This window comes from Typopeltis vanoorti, chromosome 26 (assembly GCF_054136105.1).
Source record: "Typopeltis vanoorti isolate ZY-2024b chromosome 26, IOZ_Tvanoo_1.0, whole genome shotgun sequence".
NCBI lineage: Eukaryota > Metazoa > Arthropoda > Arachnida > Uropygi > Thelyphonidae > Typopeltis > Typopeltis vanoorti.
Genome location: NC_143574.1, coordinates 9,489,032 through 9,516,713, shown reverse-complemented (window position 1 = coordinate 9,516,713; position 27,682 = coordinate 9,489,032). Strand labels below are relative to the sequence as shown.

Genomic DNA, 27,682 nt, shown 5'->3' with positions numbered 1-27,682 from the left:
GAGCGACCTTATAAAGGCCAGTCTTATAACATTATGACCTTATAATGTCCCAAAAGGGTTACTTCTTAACCCTTTTGAGACACTAATGCTGTGAACTAATCAGTGCTCCCAAATAGTCACTGTCTATGGGTTACACCTTGTAACCCATAGACAGTGACTATTTAGGATCCCCTCCCCTACACACAGAGAAACAATGGATTCTTTCGTATCCACTGAAGGTAAAAATTCAACTTTTCCTATTGTTCCAGTAAAAAGGATTGTGATCATCATACTGGATGACAAAATTTATTGTCATCCACCATTTGCCAACATTCATGCCCATGTTTGAATCGATGTGCTATCTACTCTGTAACCAGACTGGCTTATAAGATTATCCTTCAAAAAAAAAAATTAAAGAGGGCCAAGCGATCAGTTTCATATATGAGGAAGGATTTACCTTTGCTGTATGTGACGATGAAGTGCGTTTTGATTATATATTCATATTCCCAAATTGTTTTTGTTAATGTATCTCATTAATGAAGAGAATATAAGCTTATCCGCAAATGCTGATAATAATAATTTCACTGTTCCAGCAGACGGAACATTTCTCAAGTGCAGCAAAAAAAAAGACAATTTTTTCCTAATTGCAATTCTGAAAACGCTGTAATAATCATCTGTCCAAGCTTGCTTTGAGCATTCAGTGAAATAAAGGTAATAAATATTAATTTTTTGTAAATGAATTCTCATTGTATCTCTAAATAAAATTTAAATAAAAGCAATTTTTCTCTTTTCCTTAACTTCTCACTTCATTAGCAGTTCTTAGCGCTGCTATATTTGTGTCTTTCGTCATCCCACATGAGCGTAACTAAAGTTTCTCACACTGATAATCCATTACTCGCTATCATCAGGCGCATCTGCTGTTTTCAATTCTAACGTGGATAATGGCTTCAATATTCAGATAAGAAGCTTGTCAAAAGACGGAGATAACTCTTCTATATCTACCTGTTAGCCTTTTAAAAATCTACCGACAGGTCTTGAAGCCCTCTTTCAGTATCGACCAACCAACGGTATCTGGAAAAGTATGCGATTGTCGTTATTATGGTTCTGTTTGCTGGCAGGTGAGTTTCTGTTAAGTTAATGAGACATACCGATTTTAATTTCTCTTTTAGTGCTTTAATTATTCATGGTCAACCTTCCCTGTACTTCTTCCCTATGTGGTTAATGTACCCACTCTCCAACCATGCTTTGGGGTCTTATAAGATGAGAATGGATGTTTGCGATTGCCTTACTAATTTGTGTAGAAAAGTCATCTTGCGCTTGAAGTATCTTTAGGACCTGGGGCAACTCGTAGCAAAGGTGGACTAAGTTCTCATCACTTTCCTTAGTATCCCATAATGCAAAGCACTTCTCCTTGCGGACATGTATAATGCTATACATTATGGGAAGTTATGCATTATGTCCACAAGGAGATGTGCTTTGCATTATGGGATACCATAATGTAAATCCCATGAGAGCACTTTTTTATTGTTCTCTTATATATGTATCAAGCCGGCCTGATTGGCCGAGTGGTTAGCGTATCCGCTCTACACCCAAGAGGCTGCGGGTTCAAATCCCGGCTGTGATTGTCACACCTTCATACATTCATTCATCCAAGTATAGATATACTCTTCCAAGATGGGACTGTAGCCTGTGTGTTTACGGGTCCGGTTTGCCTACTTGCGGGATGAAAAACCCCAGACAAACTGGCGGGAAAAAACCTGCTGTCCACGCCCAAGACCGGCTAACTTGGCTATGACTGAGGAATTGATTCTAATATCAATTTCGGTTACATATCAACGCGTATAAATAAATATAAATACTTTATATTTTTTTTATTCACCAAAGAAACTATGCGCGCATCTATAACCTAGATTTGTTTATATAGCTAGCATTCAATCTGCACTATGCGATCTCTAGCCTACATACATTGAAAGAAGTATCAGGAGAGAGAATTGCTGGCACACGTAACCATCTCTGTGAAATAATGCGAGTTGTATGGTTAACTTTTACAAGTTAGGTTTGAACAACGCGAGTTAAAAAATAAATTAATGTAGGAATAATGTGCTTACTTGTAACTAAAAAAAGTTACTATGTCGGCTACTGGAATCAAACCTATAGGGTAGATCTAATGTCCTAGATATCATCCGGAATTTATTACCTATTAAGTTAATACATGAAATTTATGTGCTAAATAAAATTTAGCATACATCTTAATTACTGTTTACTATTACGTGTATTGATGGAAAAATGAATAACAAACAGTATTCGTGACAAAGACATATTAAGGAGAAATCCACGACTAAGTATGGAAATATAATCAGCTGGTTATTCTACTTTTATAATAGATTATATTAAGAAATCTTATATTGATATTCATTTTGAAAATGTTGCATGTGAAGTCGAAATTAATAATAGGATGCCAAATGCATACTTTAATATTTAATGCCACTAAAATTGGAAAATTGAACAAGATATCATGATAACGAATGTTATTTTTATAGGAATAATTCTTCTGTCATCAATTCAACGGGGTAATTGTTCCAAGGAAAAGCATTCCAAGGAGAAGAATTCCAAGGAGAAGCATGACCATTCCAAGGAAACTTCGAAAGAAAAAAAAGATCAATTGCGTAAGGAGCCACACGAAGATGACTGTAGCAGTTTTTACACCGTCTGTGGTAAATCCAAGACGCTTGAGAAATGTCCATTCGGTCAACTGTTTGATACCAAGACAAAGACGTGTCAAGATAGGCTGAAGGTGAAATGTGGACACCGCAAGGATCCATATGGTAGGTATTAGGAGTTTTTTTAAGCCGTTTTTATAACCATTTTTGATGATACAACTTTGTGTCCATCTGTCTCTGTTAAAGGCTTCCCGATACCAACATTTTCCAACCATCTCCACTAGTCATACAGATCATTGACCATGTCTGTGATCTGTATGACATCTACCCCACGGTTGGATTAACTAGTTGGAACAAGCAATGGAATGAAAGTGATGAAAGCTATTCGTAACGGTGTTAATGGCTAAGATTATCACTGCTGATATTCTGGAAATGCAAGCAATATTTGTACTTTTTCTGCATATGCCATTAATAACAGTGTGTGTGTGTGAGGGTGGGGAAATCATGTGAATTAAAGTTGGCAGTGATGTCATCGTTATCTGTATGTTATTCGAAATTTGAATTGTTTTGCAGTTTTGGGATCAACCATATTGCAATTCCATTTTTTCAGCATTTGTTATTTACAAAAATAAATATATTTAAAAAAATATAAATAATAAATATAAAAAAAAATCAGCTAACGGCTATTTGTTCCCGTACAGGGAGTAGGCGAGGCCGTTTATCCTATCTAACGTTTGGAGACTGAGTGGGCAGTTCAATCTCCACTGGTAGCCAATCAGAGAGATAGCTGGCCCAAGGCTATCACTGATTCATCGGTACGCAGTGAAGAAGGCGCAAGCTAGTGCCGCCATCTCGTGGTCCCTACCCCTAACACAATATTTTTAATGTCTAGAAATAGTGTGGGTTCGACGGTCGATTTTCTTGAGTTTACGGGACGAAAAAACCCAGTTTTGGGAGAAAAAACCCGCTGGCCCGTGCCAGAGATCGACTAACTCGGGAACCGGTCGAAAAAAGGCTTAGAAAAATTTCCTCTAGTCGGTGACTAGATTTGAACCATCAAATCCTTTCTTCATGCGGTCAAGCGTAGAGTGCAAACGTTCTACTGAGCTACACAGGCTCTAATAATAAATATATAATAAAATAATATAAATAATATGATAAATAATTAATATAATAATTAAAAAATAAAATAATAAATAAAAAATATAAAATAAGATTTTATAATCTTGCCCTAGTGTTGCATTACCAGATGGACTATGAGTTGCCCTGGTGTTGCACTATCCAGGTATTTGCTTACGCTTGGACTCGCCGAACTTTTTATAGTTTCTATATTCGAGTATGAAACAATATGGGATGTAATATCCCTTAACTTAAATAATTTCACGTCGTCGAATTGAAGCCTTTGGCTCTTCATATAATTAGTAAATCTCGATCCATATAATGTACTTCCAATAAAGCTGTTTAACTTCAGACTACAAATGATCCACTAAAACAAGTCATCTCATCGAACCAAATCTGTTACTAATACGTCCTAAGGAGTTCTCTTTACTGGCTGCTTAAAACTCTCTGATAAACCCTAAAATATCAACTCAAAGAAAATTTTAAACTCTTTGCAAGACGGTGTTTAAAATATTATTTTAAAAATAATATTTTATTATTTTTATAATATTTATTTATTATAATATGAATAGGACTGGTTATGGACCTAAAAGTGAATTGTTGTGTTTTTACGAGTGTCAGGGGCATTATAAATAAGAAAGTCCAAATATTTTCACTGATTGAGTTTACTCACCCAAAATAATTATTGAAATAAGCGAAACATGGCTAGATAAAAATGTCCTGATGGGAACATAAATGGATAAGCACGATGTTTTTCGTACAGATAGAAAAAAACTAAAATAGAAGGAAAAGTACTGTTGATATGGAGGATGATAGTGAATAAATGTATATACGCAACACGGGCAGAGAACAAAGCCAGAGTAATCATTACATTCGATTTTAATTATGGTATTGTGGATTAGAATGGAGAGATACTAGCTGCAAACAATTAAATGAATTTCTTGAGTTCATGAGGGACATCGTAGAAAGTATGAAGTGGAAGGCACACGAGAATCGAGTCTTAGATCTCATTGTATGTAGAATTTCAATGCTGGTGATTACGAAAAGCATAGTAGTCAGCTTAGAGCTATCGTATAGAATGAAAAATTAAGAAGGAGACAAATCAGCTTAGGCACTGACCAAGAATTATTTGACAACGCTGTTTTAATGTATTCCAATTTCAAAATACTTAATAAGGTCAAATGGATGGATGAATGATGAATTAAGTGTGAAATCTGCAAGAAGACATTTATAGGAAACATAAAACGAATAATGGTAATAATCAGTTGGATGATGAGTCTAAAGCATAGACCAGAAGATGACTTAGTTAGCAAGGACAGCAGAAGCACAGTATGAGCAGAAATTAGTCAAGAAAAATCTTCCTGCATGGATATAGTCGATGTATTCAGCGAGTAAATGATCAACGTATATTATCGTCGTCAGTGTGATATCATGAGACGCTTGAGTATAGAGGAGATAGGAGAGGATGGACTGATTATCAGCAAGACGTATGTATGAAGAATAAAGTGAAATTGATGTCAATAAGGCAACAGGACGATGACGTATCATGGCGTATCTTAAGCGAATGTTCCAGGGTGTTAAAACACTGTTGGTGTAACTGTTTACAAAGAATCTTGCAACAGCACAAGTCAAAAAAGGAGTAGAAAGAGAATAAAATTGTTCCACTGCACAAAGATCGTGATAAGGTTAAGCTACAAATTATAGGCGAATCTCTGTGTCTGAGATTGCAGTTAAGGTTTCGGACAAGTTGGTGAGGGCTAGGATAGGGCATATCCGGTCAACTCATCGCCGGGAAAGTCATCGCCGGTACAATTCATCGCGGGGGAAAATTCATCACAGAAAAATTCACCGCGCGAACTACTCATCGCTGAAAATGTTATTCGCTAGAAAATTGAAATGATATTGCATTGATACCGATATATGAAAAGTAAATGCAGTGCAAGATAAAGTTCCCAAAATATAATTTTATTATGTATCAATTAGTCTGCGCGGTTAGCCGAGTGGCTGGTTGATTGTCTGATTATCTTCAGAAAAGTACATCCACCAAATTTCTATGGTAATCACATACTCTATCCTATAAAAATAAACTTTATATTTATTTATGTAACCATTATTTTTTCTACCTTGTACTCTTACCCATGTTCTTTGCGTGCGGTGTGGCAACGTTTCTGCTGCCATAATGCTAGACTAACCGAAGAAAAAAGTTACAGGTTTGTTAGCCAGTTCCAGAGACTCCAGAATACCAGAATGTTAATACCATAAAACCAGAATGTAATACTGAATAATATATGTTTAAAAGTATTTAGTATTAAAATCATTTTTCTTGTGTTACTAATTCTTTATACATTTTCTCAAACAGTTTTCAAATGTCCATTTTTCAATGGAATATATCCCGACCCTACTGACTGTAGTCGCTTTTACAAGTGCTTTTTGGGCATGCATGAACTGTTCCAGTGTCCAGAAGGTGATCTGTATGATACTGAATACGAGATGTGCCTTCCATTTGTCGATTGTGGAGACAGAAGAGATCCCACTGGTATGGAAAGTTTACGTATTTTACTTTTCACTGCAAAATTTTATAATTTTGCATTTTGTAATAGAAAATATAACATTAAGATAAAAGGCATAGGAACCATTTTTTTTTAAATTTAAACAACTCCTTGATTTCCAGGAAAATATTTAACCAAAACATTCTATTGGAGTGTTTTGATAAGACCGTAAATGTTGGGAAAATGGATATGAGTGTGTTTTTTGTTGTTGTAAATGTTTTAGTTTTGTATATCGTAGTCTTATTGGATGCCATTTGATGTAAGAGAAAATTTGATTGAAGAGAAGGGACATGTAATGGAGAATGCAAGATATTGCAAACATAACAAAGAGTAGAGAGAATGTGTGGTTTTTTTCATTGTTCCGCGCATATGATTATGCTCGGATCTCCTTCGTGTACGACTTGGCATAGTAAATAGAAGCAGGATTAATTTCAGGTGGCTAGAAGATCTCTTTATTTGTCGCCATCAGGTTCGATCCTTTCTACCAACCAATGGCCTGCCTAAGCAATCCCTTTACTGTTCTGTCCTCAATGGGAAAAGGTCTGAGCCCCTACAGCATGTTTAGCATGTCTCCAATGAATGGCATGCTAAACCCCATTCATGCAAGATTTCAGAAATCAAATAACCTAATGTAAACAAGTTCACTTATCTAGGAAGCACGTTGAGTCAAGATGGTCGTTCAAAAACGACATTAAATACCGAATTGCTAAGGCAACCGTGGCCCTACAGAAGTTAAAACCATTGTGGGGAGATAACAGAACGGCAATCACAACCCGACTAAGACTAATTGACACCTTGGTGAATTCTATCCTCTTGTATGGTTGTGAGACCTGGACTTTAACGAGGAGACTCCTGTCTTTTGAAATGAAAACTTACAGAAGACTTTTGAGAATTTCCTATACTGCTCACGAAACCTGTCCAAAAACTGATTGATTCAATAGATGGAAGAAAAAAGGAAAATATTCTGAGTCATCAGAAGAAGACAGATGAAATGGTTCGGACATGTGGAGAGGGCTAATGGCATTCCAAAGCAAGCACTAGAAGGAATCGTTCCAGGATCAAGGGTTAGCGGCCGACCTCGATTAAAATGGACTGATAACATCACAAAATGGACAAATCTTCCCTTTCTCAACTGACATCAAGAACAAGAGCCGAGATGATTGAAGGAGGCTAACAAAGAATATCACCTACCCCTACCAGCCAGGAATGACCCAACGGTCCATTTAGGACTACGGGAGAAGAAGAATGGCGATCTTTGAACACATTACTTACAGGAAACTTCTTAAACACGTATGTTTTATGACTAGTTTGCCTATTTTTTAAGTGATGGGAATCAAACATTTCCCTTAGTGAGAATGGGTTCTCACTAAGGGAAAAGAACCCAAGCATAACCATGTTTAATATCATCATGTTGATATATAAAATTGTTTTTGGAGATTAAAATAATCTTGTTTGCATTTTCCATTCTTTTATCAGTAGAAACAAATAAATATAATTAGATGATATTTTTCTCAGTTGCGTATAAAGAGCTTTTTAGCGATAATTTTCACTTTAGTATTATAGCTGAATTCAAAGAAGGCAGTTAAGTTACAATTTATAAAGTGTATTGATTAGACTACCTTCATAAGGATAGCCTAATGCGGAACTTGAGAGCAATGGGAAGTGGAAATCTTTGATGTTGAGTGAGCAGGAGGTGTATAAGGAATTGAGTAAATTGTCAATAAGGCCATAAGACTTGATGGTATTTCACCCCTTGTCTTGAACGAATGTTCCAGGGAATTAAAAACAGCTGTAACTCTTACCATTTTAATATGGGCCAATCTAAGACTCTTGTTAAAGTTTGAAGGCAGTGGAAAAGGATGATGAGTTCTGGGAGAAGATTTAAAGACGATTGACTAAGTCGGTTTAGGATCTCTGGAATGTGGAGTATGAGGACAGATTGAGAGAATGCAATTTGCAGATCCTCGTACATAGGAGAAGGATGGGGACATGATTGGCATGTCCACCCTCCTCCTCCTATCTATGTAAAAGTTGGTAAGGGATAATTGCCAGATTAATATATATCAGAGTTTTCATAGCAATTGCTGCGGACAGGGAGAGAACAATAGGTCATCAATAACAATAACCATTTGGACATTAAGAAGCATTAGGATTTAATCTAGTATTCATATTTAGTGGAAAAAAGCTTCCTGAAAACAGCAAATTATAAACTACATGTGCCGAAATATAACTGAATCAAAATTATTCATACTTTGCCTTTAAAATGTGATCATCATGGCCAACGTTACAGTTTTATTTCGCAAAACAGGCCAGCAGACCAGAAGAACAAACACACGCAATGTAGATAAAATAGACAGACCTCGTATCTTTTGTTCCTTCTGCCATGATTCCAAAACCACTTGCTTATGAATTAAATAAATTTAATATAAAACGAAATTATTTCTGAAGGTGATATTTTTCTTATTCCTTTCGCAGACAATGGCGAGGATTCAGGAGAGCTAGAAATTATCGTTTCTGGTGAGTTCGTTGAGTTTCTGTGTGATGAACCGTTTGGTAGAATACCGCATCCAGCTGATTGCCAGATGTTCTTCGAATGCTACAATTATGTCGGCCTATTAAAAAAATGTCGATCGGGTTATTTTTTTGATGCAGAAGAAGGGATCTGTCGTGTCGAAGAGGATGTCGAATGCGATAACTGGATTGATGAACGCGGTAAGTACGGATATTGTTCTACAAAAGGAGTCAAACCAACTCGACTTGCATTGGTTTTTATTTTCACATTGCAATATCTGTGAATTCTGAATTGAAAGGGAAAATGCTTGTCAGGATTTCTCCATGCAGGTCATAAAGAGTCCAGCTATTCCTGTCTTCAGCCATTCTTCTCCATTTTCTTCCAACTTTCTTGATCATTGGCTCTTCCAGGATTCGTTTTGGCTTCTCTCGGATACCGATTTGTTACTCTGACTGTCCAGCTGTTGTCTCTCATTCTGGCGAGATGTCCTGCCCATCTACTTTTGCTGTTGTAGATTGTTTTTATTACATTTTTGAGTCCAGACTTCTTCATGATTTCTGTGATCTGTGTTGTATTTACTGTATATTACACATTCTTATATCTATTGCACGTTGAGTTGTTATTAAGCTTTGTTTTTCTTTTCAAGTTGCATTCCATATTTTACTGCCGTCAGTCAATGCTGGTAGGATGTGTCTATTGAATAGATGGGCGCATATTTCTATATATATATTTTAGTTGGTAATTGTTGATTTTATTTTGTTGAAAGCCATCCAAGTAGCTCTTTTTCTCTTAGCTCTTTCATTTGATATGTCGTCATTCATTTTTATAGACTGTCCAAGGTAATTGTAATCTTCAACTTTTTCGATAGCGTGGGATTCTATAACGATTGCATAATTTTGCGGTATTCTTTATTCATCCATCTTGTTTTTTCTGGATGTATTTCCAATCCACGTTTTTGGCAGTTTTAGCTTATATAATTTAGCATTGATTCTAAGAGTTCGTGGAGTGAGATATTAATAACACATCGTCAACAAATAATACAATATTCAACATTTTACCACCAATTCCTACTTTGATATCAGTTTTTCGAATGATACTGTCCAGAGTAGATGAGAAGAGTTTAGATAATAAGACATCGCCCTGACGTACTCCTCCACTTAAATTAATTTTAATCGGATGATTGAAAAGAGTGATATTTGTTGCACCTTCTTTGTCGATATCTTTTATGAGCTGGATATCTACATATAACTGCGTTATGTTGAACTGTGTCAAATGCCTTTTTTTTTAATATCTATAAAAAGAATACAAAGTGGCCTCTGGTATTCTCTGCATCTTTCTGTTGGTTGAGTAATAGTTTGAATGTGATCTATTGTCTAAAAGCCTCTTTTGAAACCGGTACATATTATAGTCATCTTTGATATTCTGCCTCAGTTTACAAATAACTGTATACTCTAAATGGTCTTCTCCTGTATCTTTAAGTTGTCTTTTTTTTCTTCAATAGTTCTATTGTTCTCGCTGATAGACATTCCCTAGTCTTAGGAGAAAGATCATAACAATGGTCCAATGTATATATCTTCAGTAGATCCTGTACCGATCTTTGCATTGAAATCCCCACACACCATAGTGTATGTTGTTTTCTGTAATGTTTCCCTTAGGTGTTCATAGAAGTTTTCTATTTCTTCTTTGTCGTCAGTTGAAGTAGGTGCATAGACTACTATTGTTTTTATTGTTACTAATTCTCCTATTTTTAATTTTAGTGTTCCTAGTCGTTCAGAGTGGATTGTTCAAGAAATAATATATTTAGTTACCTCTTTGTTTATGATACAACCAACTCCTCTAGTCCTTGTAGCACTATCTGACACTCTTAGGAAAATTTATTTTCCATTGTTGTTAATTCTGAGCTTCTTCAGGTTTTACAAACAGCAAGGACATCAAACTTTACATTTTGAAGTTCTCGGAAATCAATATGAAAGTCTGAAGACAAAGTTCGAGTGTTGAAAGAACCAATGAATAGGGTCGAATTTCCAGATGGTGGTCTACCTTCCTCTATGGGATTCTTAGCACCCCTTGCTCTTATAGATTCCTCATCACCACCTTGGTGAGGTTGCTAAGAGTCGCGCAGGACTGAGGGACTTTTTTTTCTTCTACTTGCTGGTATCTTTACAATGGTCTACACCACTTCTCCTGACTATGGTTCTGAAGTTCGCCTTTGGTCCAGAGCTCCTTATTAAGTTGTCGCTAAAAGGTCACCTTTTAGCAACAACTTGTTTTGTAACTGCAATTGTTCATACAAATTAAAAGAAATGGGGGGAAAAGAAAGAATATGTACAACTGCTAAAATGGGATATCTGATATGGATATTTGAATGGAAAATATTAATTAAATAAAGGAACGAATATATTTTAAAAAAGGAAATTAACTAAAATATAAATTAATAAAAACAACCGTACAGCACACGGATGAAACACATCAAACATTACTAAAGATAATATTAATGTACGAACCAATACGAAAAGGAAGACAAAGTATTGATATAAGAATGGACAGGGTTCATGACCTAAATATATTCATATCCTCGTAACCATTCGTACAGAGCCACCGTTTACTGTAGACAGTTTAAATCTCAAATTTAATAGGCCCAGTTATCTTTTTGGCTTCGGCATTCAACTCGTTCGGGGAAGTATTTGCGAAAGTTTGTATATTCCAAAGGTCATTTCGAGGTGAAAACACGGCATCCTTTGAGCGAAAAGACTAACGAAATGAATAAACAAAAAAATTTCTAGTCATCAACCTCTCATGCTAGGTGTCAGCAACCCGACGCCTGTGTGCAGCCCTCTGGCTACGTGGCACTTTAATATCTATATTAAACAAAAGATAAATTCTTATTTGACAGAATCAAATAATAGTTAAATAAGAACAAGCTACACACGTATACATCTTTACAGATTTCGCATTGTTTTATATTTTTTATAGTTGTAACTGTTATCATTGGTGAAAGTTGGTTGGTATTTTTAATACTGTCTTTAATTTTATATTTTAAATTTCTACATTATAAACTGGTAGTTTATAATGTAGAAATTTCTGTATCATATTAGTCCTTATTTCTAGAGAATGTTTTATTTTTTTACTTTTTTTTATGCCTTCCAGATTCTAAAGAAGACGTAACTACTCCAATACCAGACTTTCTATGTCCAAGTAATAAAGGCAAATTTCCTGATCCTTCAGACTGCAGCAGTTACTATGAATGCAAAGACTGGAAACATAAGTCCCACAAATGTCCAAAACACAAACTATTCGATGCGAAAAAAAACAAATGCGAGGACGAGGAGGATGTGACTTGTGGAGATAGACCACATCCTGACGGTAAGCTAACCTTTTTTTTTACCTTCCGGTGTCGAGGGTTTTCTATTCATTTAACAGCAACCGTAGACAAAGATAAGGTGGTTAGCCCTATGCCTCCCGGTGTATCCCATGTCTGGAAGCGTTGAGTTCTTGCCGGTTGCTGTGGAGAAAAGTAGACTTATAATAGTTCCTTCTTGTATATTCTGCAACCCATCCATCCGCTATGGGTATGGTCCCCTGATTAGGAATCACGGTGAATTAATGCAGTGGACACTACTTCTCTTCTACATCCCTGAAGACAAGTATTTATTGATGCATGTAGGTCTGTGTTTTCACTGGAGTGGGTCGCCTGTTTTGAGGGACATAAAACCGGAGTTATCCAGAAGAACCCCTCTATCACAAGAGTGGCTAACTCACTATTTGATTGAAAAGACGTTGATCACGACTTTTCAACAAAGTGTAAACAGCAATACTCGACTGACCGGCAAATGTGTTCAATTCTAAGGCCGCAAAGTTTTTATTTTTCTCCATTTTTCAACAGCTTTTTTTTTCTCTATTTCTAACAAACACCCTAGTTTTTATTTATTTATTTTTCTGATCTTTGCTTTCGATATTTAGAAATTGAAGACAATGACGACGGAAGCATCATTATCGAACCAGTCACCGATTACAAATGCCATCGACGCCACGGAAGACACCATCATGATCATTATTGCAATTATTTCTACCATTGCCACGACTATAAAGCCAGCTTGAAGGAATGTCGTCGAGGTAAAATGTTCGACCATAAGCGCAAGAAATGCCATGTACAAAAGGAAGTCGACTGTGACCATAGGGTGGTCAAACCAGGTAATGAAAAATAATGAATTCCTTATAAGATTAATTATGTTTTATTCAAGATAAACTGTTCCTTAAGGAACTATAGTGACTCTAATCAGAAACACACAACCGGATGCGAGTCATTTTTTGTTAAGGGTTTATCTGTTATAGATTTCTGGAACTTCAAACTGCTCAGTTCTTTTCACTAATCTGTAAAATCTACGAAATAACTGGTGTTCTTTCAAAAAAAGGACAGTCGCCTGTTGGGTAAACTGAACTGCTGGTAAAGGCCAGTATCTGTAGGCTCTTAGCGAAGCATTCTAGTTATTCTGATGTTCTGGGAGTAGAAGGATGCTTGAAATAACAGTGAGACTAATGGTGGGTTCCTACGACTTCGATATTCGTTGTGAATGCAATTTGTCCCACCTTTGGAAAGCCTATTACAGACAAAAACCCGAAACATTGACCAGGTTATGTAAACATAGGATGAGTTGCGGAGTTGTCCCACACCATAATCCAACGACCCTCCAGCGAGTGGACTTCCGAAGTAGGCATCCAGTTAAGGTATCCTTGAGTCTAATCATTGACAACTTAGTTTGCATCTGAGAGACGTCAGTGGACTTTTATTGACTGGGAAAAAGTTGCATTTTCAAATGATTCTTATTTCCACCTGTGGAATTCAGCTATAGGTTGCTGTCGTGAGAACATGGATTACGTACATCGGGAGAGCCTACGTTTGAATCTTTTATCCCGAACTCGTTGATCTATGTGAAGTATTCTTTACCACGTGGTACTGCATACATCCTGCAACGTCAACTGTTTTAGAGAGTCCAAGTTATGCTGCATAGCAACAGTTCTGGTAGCAAGATGGGAAAAGGGATCTACGAACTATACATGTATTTAATGTGTATTTAGGATGCTGTTCGTAATTTGTATTTTGTCCATACTGTGCATTTCCCCTTCAGTTAAAATGTACGCTCATTATAGTGAGCTTTCAAATTGTACCCTTCTGTCGATTATAATTCAGACACATAATAATATTGTCGCACACTTTGTATCTTTATTTTAGTCAATGCAATCATTATTCAATAAGTTGAACACTAACGTTACTCTTTTATCCGTTTATAGGAATAAAGACAACAGCTGAACCAGTAACTGCTACACCAACGCCCTCAGGTAAGCAGCGTCTGTAAAAACTAATGTTCCCTCATAAAAAATAAATCGTCTCCAACAATGAAAGTACTGAAGACATTTTCAACAGTCTGGACAAAGGGACAGAAAAACTGAAAAAGAAATATCTGATATCATTTTGTAACAAAGCAAAGTCCCTTTCGATCCATGACATGGCCAACATGCAAATAGTACAATTTAGCCTCAATTCTTACTATTTGATATACGGGAAACCTTCTGGTAGTCCAAGCACTCATCGTGGCAGGGCACACTACTCCACTACACCCAACTCATCGTCTTCCCTACTTAATCTTCCAACTACAGCACTACTACCAGCAACACCCAGCGTCATCTACCGCTCATCACCACCACAAATAGTATTTTGTCTGTAAATTGCATTTGTTCTCATGGCCGACTTGCCTATCCGAGTTTCTGGGATAGGCAAGCCGTATGAGATGAGTCACCTCAATTCAAAATATGAGATTGCCTAACACACCTGTTGAAAAACTTCACGTAATAACGAGGAAATTAGAATGTAGAACACCCTCTTTTCAAAGGGTGCTTCAAGGCAGTCTCTGACTTACAAAGGTGCAAAAGAGATCACAGGTAATAATAATAATAAACTAACGTTTTGTTCCATAAACGTAGGCTGTTTAGCCTCAAATTTTGAAGACTGGAGGGGAAAAGCCCAACTCCCTCCTTAGCCACTGTAATGGATACGAGTGAAGTGTGGCTCAAAGCTAGCAATAATATTAATAGGCATCTAGGGAAGAGAGAGTGCAGCATACATTTCGGCGCCTTGTAATCACTAACAATATATTATTGTCTAAAATAGGGTGAGTTCTACTGTCGATTTTCTTGAGTTGTAGGATTTAAAATCTTAGTTACCTGGAAGGTAAAAAAAGCTTCTTACCCGTGCGAAATATTAACAAATATTTTATTAACTTTTATTTTCAAAAAGAGTAGGAGAATCTTCTTTAACCCTAATTAACTTTTAAAGAAAGGTGGACAGCTATTCTGCATAAAATCCACTGCCTAGATATGTGTGATAACTTACTTTCTGTGTGCTATCCTCAAACTGTACATGTTCTTAGACTGTGTATCTAACAAATGGAAAAATAAGAATTTTAGTAGGAAAATCCCAATGCATTTGTTGTAAACGAAGTGGCAATGTCTTTTAAAAAACTGTATGAATTCAAACTACTCTCCTTATCTTTAATGCGAATATCCCTGTGATGTTTTTTTTTGATTTCCGAAGATTGGGTTCTTTTCCTGGAGGCAGTACTTATCATGTAGTTTGAAGTTTATATTTACTCTCCGTACTGTCTCTTGTGATATCATAGCAAACAACAATGTATTCTTCTTAACAGTAGTTAATTTATGTTCATAGGAGTCTCTTAATCTGTTTCCTAATGGCCCATTCCTGTCGTTTATTAGTTACCCCAACTGAAGATAGCAGAACGAATCCTCCCGGTTTTACATGCCCAACGAGGAACGGCAGACATTCTCATGAGTCAAACTGTGGCTGGTATTATTCTTGTAAAGAAGGAGTCGTCCATCTCAAAGAATGTCCAAAACATCAGCTGTATGATGTTGTTAGAGAAGCTTGTAAAGATGAAAAAAACACACCATGTGGCGATAGAATCCACCCAGATGGTAAGTCTCTATAGAATTTAATAAAATGAATTAGAATGTTTGCCGAAGACAAGGTCAAGATCGCCCATCTTGAACAACTCCAATAAACGATCCATATTTGTCCATTAATCATTATTAGTACTACTACTACTACTACTACTACTACTACTACTAATAATAATAATAATAATAATAATACATCTGTTGTTAATAATAATATTATATTAATTAATCCTTTGAATTAAAGAATTTTTCAGAGTATAATAATAAAATATATAGGAATTCACAGTAAAATATTGGTCAACTTTAAAACAGAAATCGTTATTGAAGATTTTACAGTCATGTTTCACTTATTTGTTTCTGTTATATACGACAAGAAGTGCCATAAGCCCTTATCTCACAAAGGCCCTCGTAGGCAAGTAATTGCAGTTAATAAAGGGAGAATGAAGCCAAGAATACTGGTGGGTACATCTCTGGGTTTTGAAGAGGTGATCGATGCACTTATTGTTAATGTTAAAATGTTCTCTCAAAAAATAATAAACTGGGAATTCAACTTGGCCACCAATCTAGCAATTGTTGATTATAGTGGGGAGCACAGTTCCCTAAAGTCTCACACAAAGTTTGGTGAATCTCAGCTGAGGACTTTTCTTGCAGCACGAAAAATGTGATGGTCCGCACATATGTGTCTTCGAATTTCTTCAAAATCTCTAACATATCTTCTTACATATCCTAAATGAAAAAATAATAAATGATTACGAATTAAGGAAACGTGCCCGTTCAAGTGTTTTAAGATACGTACTTCCTTTTGGTTTATATCAGTTGCTTTAATATCATTTTTGTTATCAGAACTTTTCAGTCCCACACCCTCGTACAGTTTGTGTTCAACTGATCCTTGGGCCACACCACTAGTGACTTCCTCTTCTGGGATATCGCGCCCCCATACCCAACTTGCCGATACGTGTCAGACAGCCAATCTTCAGTCGAGTGCGCTAATGTATTATCCAATCCTATCAGTCTACCTAAAGCACAACGTACTACTTTTAATTTTTTATATCTAATGTTTTATTTATATTATTTTTCTATGTTGTCTTAAACATTTCTAATTAATACATAAATGAAGACCAAAATTAATTTCCTTTAATGTTTTTTTGTTAGTTTAAATTATTTAATAATAAATTGTTCTGTACTCATGCAGATATTGATGACAAAAATCCTGGGGAAATTATAACCTTAGACCCAATCTATAATTGCAAAGAATATCACGGTCGCCACGAACATAAGATGGACTGCAGTCGATACTATCAATGTCATGACAAACTGCCTGTGCTCAGAGAATGTCCATTGGGAATGCTGTACGATCACAAAACGCATCGATGTCAGGATGAAGATCTGGTAGACTGTGGAAAGAGAATTAAACCAGGTAGCTATTCGTGCGTGTTTTAATATCTTTTGACAAATAATAATATGATAAATATTTAATTAACAAATATGCATGTTATATTTTACAGATCGCGTTTTTACTGAGGAACCAACTTCAAAAACAAATCCGCCATTAGAAATCACTACTAGTACTCCACGAATTAGGCCTAGTACTTCACGTAAGTCTCTGTCTCCTAAATTTCTAAAACCATGAATGTTATAAAAACTTACATTCTCATTCGCATCTAAATGTAACTGCCCTTTGCCAATATTAGTGCTTTGAAATCCGATTGAGTATTTTTTTATTAAAATTTAATACGGTCTACTTCTGCAGCAACACCAACAGAAGAGGAACTCCACACCACTAAATCTCCGGTATTCACTTGTCCTAAGAAGACCGGAAAATACCCGCACGAGAGTGACTGTGGCCGCTACTATGAATGCAAGGACTGGCAAATTCGTTTGAAGAAATGCGAAAAGGACAAGCTGTTTGATGCAAACAGGGGAAGTTGTGAAGATGAAGATAGAGTCATATGCGGAGACAGAGTACACCCTGATGGTAATAGTGTTTGCCTTCCAATAACTTATTTAGTAAGATAAAGTTACATTTTACCTTGAGTTTTGTCCTGACCAAGAATAATATATTAATGGCTTTATCTTGATCTTCCTGATAAGTGGTACCTTTAATAGTCTGCTGTTATTACCTACTTGGAACGGTCTTCGACCACGGAGCTATGCATCGCCTCTCTGATTGTATCAGCGGTCACCTTCGAACAATAGTACGCTAGTGAAGATTAAACCCTTTCTCTGTCTCACATCGATCAGCTATTTCTGCTTACGTGCCTAACATTGATGTACAATACACGTATTGCGCGTCACCATTCTTGCAGATATGGGGTTCAAATATTGGTTTTTCAACATTCCTCTTCTAAATAAGTTTATACACCTCTATCTATCACCCATCTTTCTCCTGTTAACCAGAGTCTGCAATCCACATACTCGCAATCTGTCCTCATAATCTAAATCCCATAATCCGGATATAATCTTTGTAACTCTTCTTTGCACCCTTTCCACAGCTTCTTTATCCCCTGGGAACCAGGGGAGACCAAATCTGCGCACAGTAATTCAGTGTGGTCTCATCAAAGCCTTATAAAGAGTCAAAATTACTTCCTTATCCTTACATGTCAAGGTTCGTTTCAACACAGCAATTATTCTCTGAGTTGTATTTGCAACTTTTTCTATGTCACCTTTGAACTTCAAATTCCTATCCACCAATACATCAAGATCTCTTGCCTCTTCAGTTTCTTGTAGCGTGACCTCACTAATATAATATGCCGCTGGAACTCCATGACAAAGTGCATAACTTTACACTTACTAACATTAAACTGACAGCCATTTTCATTTGCCGAAATTTCCCGCCTATTCAAATCATTTTGTAAGTGCTAAATATCAGTAGCCTCCCTGATTGCCCTTCCTATCTTCGCATCATCAGCAAACAATTGCACATCTGATGTCAGACCCTGCCCGATGTCATTAATGTACAGATTGAACTATAATGGCCCAAGGACTGAACCCTTAGACCCAAGTCAAGAGTTTATATTTCAATACCATATTCTCCAGTTTATGCAACTGCCTTTCATGTTATATCCTATCAAATACTTTAGAAAACTCCAACATTATCATGGTGTATCCATTTCCTTCATCCAACTCGGCCAAATTCTATCAAATTTGCAATATGAGAAAATTGCTAAAACATGACCTTCCTTTCGTAAACCCATGCTGTTCCCTGCAGAGTATAGAATGCTTGTCTACCCATTTCTGTGTGCGAGTTCTTACAACTTCTCTAAAATCTAAATCTTCACTACCACACCAGAGATACTGATAGGTTGGTAGTTAGACACATTCGTTATTGCACCACCCTTGTACAATGGAACTATCATACATTCCTTCCATTCTTGTGGTATCATTCCTGAGCTGAGACTCGAGTTATACAAACATGAAAGGCCTAGCCAATTCGTCTGAACATTCATTTAGCAAACGGGCTGATATTCTATTTGTCCCTATTGACAAATTCTTATCCAGATTATGCAACAGCTCTCAATGTGAGCACTCAATTACTGAACAATCTCATTAGCTTTCGACACTTGAGTACCATCTGCATTCAATAAAGTTATTCTTTCACATTCATTCTTTCTTTTGCTTGCGTCATAACGATAAAATTCTTTTGGATTGCCTTTAGCTTGCATGGCCAATTTCTTGCAATAGCTTGCATGTTCAATATGAATCACTATACACCATAACTCAAAGAGATATCATACGATTCAGAACAATTCAGATTCTACCCAAGAATCTAAGAATAGTCCTTGAGGTGGCGTCGTAAAATATAGACTGTTCCAAGTAATACTGTTTTTTGTAGGTCATATGGGGTCACTTCGTTGTTGTTTAATTGCTGTAAATAGTTGGATAGCTTCTTTGAGATTGCGCCAAGTGCACCGATAACTATTGGGATAACTTTAATGTGTTTAATCCACAGCCTGCCAACTTCGATATTTAGTGATTTTTTCTGGTTCTTTGATAGACACGTCAGTTATAATCCAAACCTGTCGATGTTCGATAATTGTGATGTCAGGTCTATTGTGTTCCAAATGCCGATCAGTTTGTATTCTAAAGTCCTAGAGAATTTTTGCTGTTTCGTTTTCCAATACAGCCTCTGTTTATGCTGCCACCAATTATCAGAAGTTGGAAAGCTTCTTGTGTAATTGTTAGAAGCAATGGCTCATAGCTACTGTCGATATAATTTCTTAAACCAATTTCTTCTTCTTCCACAGTCTGTCCTACTTGCAGCATACCAAGATTACCTATTCTCCTCGGTAGGTACAACCGGTCAACATCACTTCATGGATGTAATGCATGATGCATAGTCATTAGTTTTCTAGTTTTGCGGTCCAGTTTGTCCGGGTCTTCTTTTGTCTAATGTATTATGCCAGCTGTGTATCGGATCACTGGTATAGCCCAAGAATTCATTGCTCTAATTGTGTTTAATCCATTTAGTTTTGTTTTCAGAATATTTCTAACTCTTTTGGTGTATTCTGTTGCTGACTGTTGTTTACCTTTCGAGTGGAGAATGTCACTGGCTTCTAATATTCCTGAGTATTTATAGTGTTCGTCAGCTGAAATTGCTTTTATATATTTCTCTTGATCAAAATTAAAATTGCTAGTGTCATTAATTTTTCCTCGTTTAATATATAAAATTGAGCATTTATCTAACCAAATTCCATTTTGATGTCCTAACTGAAAATACGAACTGTGTTCAGTAAACAGTCTTTTTGCTGAGCCGATTTTCCATGTAACTTCAAGTCATCCATTGATTTTAGGATCCAGGAATGTCTGAGGGGAATTGAATAGTTTATTATAGTCTATCCATGCCATGTTCAAGTTACATTTTCGTCTTTTTCAACTTCTGTGAATCATTTTATTAATAAGAATGTGGCCTTTTGTTCCTCTGGATTTTTGAAAATTGCCTTTTTGTTCAATCGGATAAATCTGATTATCTGATCAATAGTGGTATTCATTATTATTATTATTATTTGGAAAAGCTTAATATTCTCAGTGTCGACATTAGCATTGAAGGTTTGTAATTCGTGTTCTGAAATAAACTTATTAACTTTAGTTTGGCGTTATGGCATAAAAAACATCACGTTTTGGTATAAATAAATATTTTATATATAATTAGCTTTGTATGCTTCATTCGGTCTCTCATTCCAACTATAAAACGAACTCTACAACATTCTTTTTATTGCAGAAATTGACGACGACGAAGGTGGTAAAGTGATCATCACCGATCCCTCTTTTAAGTGTTCCAAACTTCATGGTCGCCATGAAAATGATGCTGACTGCAGCTTGTATTATTTGTGTCATGATAAGAAGGCTGTCCTTAAGCAATGTCCCGAAGGAATGCTGTATGATATTAAATACAAAAAATGCATGGACGCTCACATAGTGAAATGCGGAAAAAGAGAAAAACCTGGTAAGAAATAGGTCCTCATCAAAATTTCATATTTTAATTTTAAAAAGTTACCTAGAATTTATAATACGGGGCCTCCATCGTTCAGTTAATTTTACACAATGCTTTCATGTTTATAAACACTTTCGTTAGAATAATTCCACAAAATTTCCAAATTATATTTTCCTTTAATATTTTTTCTAAATTTTCTTCAAGAGCTGAACGCGTCTAGACAGAAAAATTATAATACCAAAAGAAATTTTTAGTACTAATTAACATTTTAGGCATGAATAGACAGATAGGATGAACATTTATTTGTATAATTTCAGACTTCCTGTCAACAACAGAAACAGAAATCCAGCCAACAACCCGTAAGTATTTGCTGAAACCTTTCTGTCTTGAAAATTAATATACTTCTGTATTTTGCATAGTTTACAATGCTAATAATTAACTATTGCAAATATGCACCTTTTTTCTCGGAAACTTGCTAGTGAAACAAAAAATTCCTGTTTTTGATGTAGATGCATCCTGAAATGGACTCTAATTCAACCAGATGTCGATAATTAAATTAAAATATTTAAAATTATTTAAAATTAAATGGCTTTCTGTCTTTGTTTATTTACAAAGAGTAAAGAGTAATACCATGAGCAAAATAAGTGAATGCTTATTTTTTTCTTCGTTTACTCCAACAGCAACTTCAACAGACGAGGCCATCAGCACCACAGTCTCTTCAGATTTCGATTGCCCTACTCGTAGCGGTAAATATCCTCACGATACCGACTGCAGTCGTTATTATGAATGTCACGATGGGAAATCACGCCTACGAACATGCGAAAAGAAGAAATTGTACGATGAAAGCACAAGAAGTTGTGAAGATGATAAAAGAGTGCTTTGCCGAGACAGAGTTCACCCTGACGGTGAGAACGTAGAATCAGAATTCTAGTTTTTATAAATAACCAGCAGAAAAAATAGTGTTTTTAAGATGACGTCACTTTACGTCACTTAACAATGAAAGCTACCATTTTCTCAAATGCCATTTTGTAACCAAAGTGTGTTTTTCCCTGTTTATTTTGCTGCTGTCTGAACAATATAAATTTTTTACAGAATTAGTTGACGACAATAAAGGAAAAGTGATCACCAATGCAACCACCTTCAAATGTCCAGAATATCATGGCCGTCACGAACACGCAAAGGATTGCAGTCAATATTACCTCTGTCATGACAAGAAAGCCATCTTAATGGAATGTCCAGAAGGGATGCTGTACGATACCAAATATAAAAAATGCATGGACGAGCACATAGTAAAATGCGGGCATAGAGAAAAACCAGGTGATTAAAACCTCATTTTTTTGTTTTTATTATATGTTTACTATATTTTTAGTAAGTGCATTAATTATCATTGGCAGGCGCTAGAACTACAAAAAATACAAGAAAACTTAAAATATTAATTGGGTTTTCAACAACGAAATAAGAGATCAAATTTACATTTTATTATTTTAGTAGCATATTTAGTGAATAGAACAAATTATATTATACATTAGAAAACAATCAAACAAAGCAATATATACGGCAAATTTTATGATGATACCGTATTGGTCGTTTATAATCGTTATAGATATATTTATGGCCTGTATATCTTCAGACAATCCCGTTTGCCTTTTAATATATCAACCGCATAGTTGAGAGGTTATAAAATCTTTAGCATATCAGCACCGTCTTGAAGAAAATACCATCTGAAATGTGATTGAATATCTAAGCAATATAGCTTCCATAAGCGTATTATTTTATTCATACGACGCAAATCAGTCTACCAGAATTTCATACAATATAAATAAAGTAATGAAATATTTATCATTTGAAATACGTTTAATTTATGAAAACAATTAGTAATAATTTTGTGATAAATTTTAAATTTAGAAAAAACAACGCCTCTTCCAGAAGAAATATCAACTCCTGTTTCTCCAAGGACAACCTACCAACCTGATGAAGGTTCATCTGGGCCCGTTTCAGAAAGAACAACCTACCAACCTGACGAAGGTTCGTCAAGGCCCGTTTCAGAAAGGACAACCTACCAACCTGATGAAGGTTCGTCAAGGCCCGTTTCAGAAAGGACAACCTACCAACCTGATGAAGGTTCGTCAAGGCCCGTTTCAGAAAGGACAACCTACCAACCTGATGAAGGTTCATCGAAGCCCGTTTCTGAAAGAACAACCTACCAACCTGATGAAGGTTCGTCGAGGCCCGTCTCTGAAAGAACAACCTACCAACCTGACGAAGGTTCGTCAAGGCCCGTTTCTGAAAGAACAACCTATCAACCTGATGAAGGTTCGTCAAGGCCCGTTTCAGAAAGGACAACCTACCAACCTGATGAAGGTTCATCGAAGCCCGTTTCTGAAAGAACAACCTACCAACCTGATGAAGGTTCGTCGAGGCCCGTCTCTGAAAGAACAACCTACCAACCTGACGAAGGTTCTTCGAAGCCCGTTTCTGAAAGAACAACCTACCAACCTGACGAAGGTTCATCTAGGCCGGTTTCTGAAAGAACAACCTACCAACCTGATGAAGGTTCATCTAGGCCCGTTTCAGAAAGGACAACCTACCAACCTGACGAAGGTACGTCCAGGCCCGTCTCTGAAAGAACAACCTACCAACCTGATGAAGGTTCGTCGAGGCCCGTCTCTGAAAGAACAACCTACCAACCTGACGAAGGTTCGTCAAGGCCCGTTTCTGAAAGAACAACCTATCAACCTGATGAAGGTTCGTCGATGCCCGTCTCTGAAAGAACAACCTACCAACCTGACGAAGGTTCGTCAAGGCCCGTTTCTGAAAGAACAACCTATCAACCTGATGAAGGTTCGTCAAGGCCCGTTTCTGAAAGAACAACCTATCAACCTGATGAAGGTTCATCGAAGCCCGTTTCTGAAAGAACAACCTACCAACCTGACGAAGGTTCGTCGAGGCCCGTCTCTGAAAGAACAACCTACCAACCTGATGAAGGTTCATCTAGGCCCGTTTCAGAAAGGACAACCTACCAACCTGATGAAGGTTCATCTAGGCCTGTTTCAGAAAGGACAACCTACCAACCTGACGAAGGTTCGTCGAGGCCCGTCTCCGAAAGAACAACCTATCAACCTGACGAAGGTACATCTAGGCCCGTTTCTGAAAGAACAACCTACCAACCTGATGAAGGTTCATCTAGGCCCGTTTCAGAAAGGACAACCTACCAACCTGACGAAGGTTCATCTAGGCCCGTTTCTGAAAGAACAACCTACCAACCTGATGAAGGTTCATCTAGGCCCGTTTCTGAAAGAACAACCTACCAACCTGATGAAGGTTCATCTAGGCCCGTTTCAGAAAGGACAACCTACCAACCTGACGAAGGTTCGTCGAGGCCCGTCTCTGAAAGAACAACCTATCAACCTGACGAAGGTACATCTAGGCCCGTTTCTGAAAGAACAACCTACCAACCTGATGAAGGTTCATCTAGGCCCGTTTCAGATAGGACAACCTACCAACCTGACGAAGGTTCATCTAGGCCCGTTTCTGAAAGAACAACCTACCAACCTGACGAAGGTTCATCAAGACCGGTAACATCACATTCAGAAGGACCAACTCGTCAGCCTGAAGAAGTTTCCTCAACACTTTTTCCAGAAGGAACAACTGTGGGTCAAAAAAGCACAGGTATGTTAGCTATTGACTGAAGATCCAAAAAAATTCCATTTCTTTGTTTTGTTTTGTAGACCCTAACATTGCCATTCTAAAGATTGTTTTTGGTTTACATATACGTTGAACAGTATACAATATTCCTAAACTTAGAATTTATCTTAACATCCAGTAACAAAACACATTCAAAAATAATGTAATGGTATGGAAAAACAGGATTAATCTTCTTTGATAAAACGAGAGGAATCTAGAGTGCCGCGTAATCCAATCATCAATAATTTACAGAAATGAGTAGCCAAAATATATTTCTTGTAACTAATATTAATATATTAGAATGAATAACAAACGGCATTTGAAGAATTTGTCATATTTTTATGTAATTGATACATTTCAAAAGTTTGTTTCTTTTGAGGTAATGTTCACGAGAAGCTAGAGGCCAGAGGAGCGCCCTCTGTTTTTTTATTACTGAACTGTAGTTACACACTAAAATTTTAAAATGTATTAGTGATTTAAAATATTCATATTTACATTTAAAACCGTGAAATGATAGCTCTTTTTCTTCTACACAGCAAATCCAGACGATGAAGCCTGTGAAGGTAAAAATGGTAATGTAGCTCACAGGATCGACTGTTCCTTGTATTATAAATGTGAGAACGGGAATGGAGTTCTTCGCAAATGTCCTTCAGGGCATCTATTCGATGAGGAGAAGAAAATTTGCCAAAATAAATGGAAAGTTGACTGTGGTAACAGAATTAATCCAAACGGTAAGTATCACCTCGATATGACTTGAGCTGCTAGTGCATACTCACGCAAGACAAGATATAGCCTATAATAGCGATCATTAAATATGCGGTAGGTGGTTGATTACTAATATATAGCTAAGTATCGATTGAAATTGCATGCGTATAAAAGTGTAACACAACCTGTGTCAAAAAAGTATTTTTAAATTAATTATTAAGCATTTATTTCTGTCAAAACTACTTTCTTAACCAATGCGTTATTTTCTTATGCAGTACTCAGTACTTTTATATTTTTTTCCATTTATTTTTGTTATATTAATTGATATGTAAACTTAAGTCATCATTAATTGCTCTAAAATCAAGTTAGAAAGGACCATTCAAAGTTTTGTCTTGTTTTTTAATGTAAAAAAGTAGTTTGAGAATCAAATCTTGATTTCTGCAACCCGAGATAAAACTCAAAACTTCAAATATAAAAACAAGAAGATAGTGCTTTAAGTTTTTCATATTTTCCCATTTATTTACAGACAAAGGTAAACCTACAGAAACCAGTCCCGCCACGAATAAATTGACCACTAGGCCTATTGAAATTACAACACTTGGTTCAGTAGCTACTGATGACCATGTGGAGACCTCAAAACCTGAGGCCTTAACAACCACTAGAGGTCGTCCTGAGCCCACAACACCTAAGATCGTGATAACCACGAGCAGTCATCGTCCTGAGCCCACAACACCTGAGACTGTGACTAGCATTTCTAAGGGTAGTCCTGAGCCCACAACACCTAAGATCAGAACAACTGCCACTGATCGTTCAGAGCCTACATCTACTAGACCTCGTCCTGAGCCCACAACACTTGGTGTCATGTCGACTCCGATTACTCCTAAACCCAGTACAACCAAGACTCTGGTCAGCACTACTTCTCGTCCCACCGGACCCCCTCCTACTGATTGCGATCCTGGGGATCTTGATTGTATCATAGATCAAACTGGAGACGTCAAAGGATGGTTTGATTGTCCAGCCGAGTTCGGATACTTTCCACATGCTAGCAGTCGACAGCTCTTTATTCACTGTGACCGCTGGAAACCATTTGTCAAGAGATGCGCAGAAGGTCTTGTGTTTAGTACACAGTATTTGGTGTGTGTGTATGGGTAATTCAAGAGAAAAGTTCTGTAGTATGAATAAAGCTTATGTTTGGTAATTAGCCGTTCAAAATAAAACAATTAAGGACTATAATATCCATTCCATGTCTTCATCAATTAAACATTTTGGCAACGTCTTTAATTCAAATTTTGATATTCGCCTCCCAATCTAAAGTTCAATCATACATAAGGTCATAGACGTCCGGAACCAACATTCTCCACTGAGTTGGCAATGGTACCAACTCAGTGGAGAACTCCTCGAGAATAGGTATCATTAATGATACCAATTCTCAACATCTAAGCGGAGTGGTCTTCGCTACACATTTCCTTCCCATACGCAAAAACAAACAAATAAATAAATACAAACGTTGGTTTAAGAAATTTCAAATGATTAAGAAACGTTCTTAAGAAAATTCACTTTAAATACTCATTTTCAGGATAATAGCTGTTTTGGGTTTCGACACATCAATTGTTCAACCAACAGAACAGGATGCAAGCTGGAATCCCGCCATGGACATAGTTTGTGATTGTCTTTAGGTGCCAAATGAATATCATCACCTATTGTGGACCATCGCCCCGTTTATTGAAGTTAAACTGGACGGTGGAAGAAGTTCCGCGTTTGGTCTAGGGAAGAGTTTCCGAATTATGTATAAAATAAATTAAAAATTAAAAAAATACACTAGTCCGCCCATAGTACTAATGTAGTTCAAGTGCATTTGAGTTTCTTTAAAAAAAAAACCGGTCTGGGTAGTGACCTCCCACCATAATGTATAACATCATACATCTCCTAGGAGATGGATTGGATTTTACATTATGGACAATACTAAGAATAGCGATCAGAACTTTCTCCACCTTTGCTACCAGTTGCCCTAGTTTGTACTACGTACTTGGACTACGTTCTTAACCTTACGCTAGTAGTCGCCAATACTTTTATA

The 27,682-nt window shown here is 36.7% G+C and overlaps 1 protein-coding gene across 2 annotated transcripts; it reads left to right on the top strand.

Moving 5' to 3' along the window:
* The first annotated feature begins 970 nt into the window (after positions 1-970).
* LOC150092309 (uncharacterized) lies at positions 971-26,841 on the top strand. 2 transcript variants are annotated; one of them, XM_090414873.1, is made up of 18 exons: positions 971-1,097; positions 2,520-2,804; positions 6,118-6,294; positions 8,783-9,019; positions 11,967-12,182; positions 12,780-13,010; positions 14,109-14,156; positions 15,588-15,806; positions 16,981-17,205; positions 17,294-17,383; positions 17,539-17,763; positions 21,007-21,231; positions 21,537-21,578; positions 21,900-22,124; positions 22,312-22,536; positions 23,146-24,888; positions 25,440-25,634; positions 26,135-26,841. In XM_090414873.1, exons 1-18 carry the CDS (start codon positions 1,061-1,063, stop codon positions 26,758-26,760), a joined length of 5,271 nt encoding a protein of 1,756 aa, XP_090270999.1. In that variant the 5' UTR covers positions 971-1,060; the 3' UTR covers positions 26,761-26,841. The 2 variants fall into 2 exon arrangements, with proteins under 2 accessions (XP_090270999.1, XP_090270998.1); XM_090414872.1 differs by having other exon boundaries at positions 23,125-24,888.
* Positions 26,842-27,682: the final 841 nt, after the last annotated feature.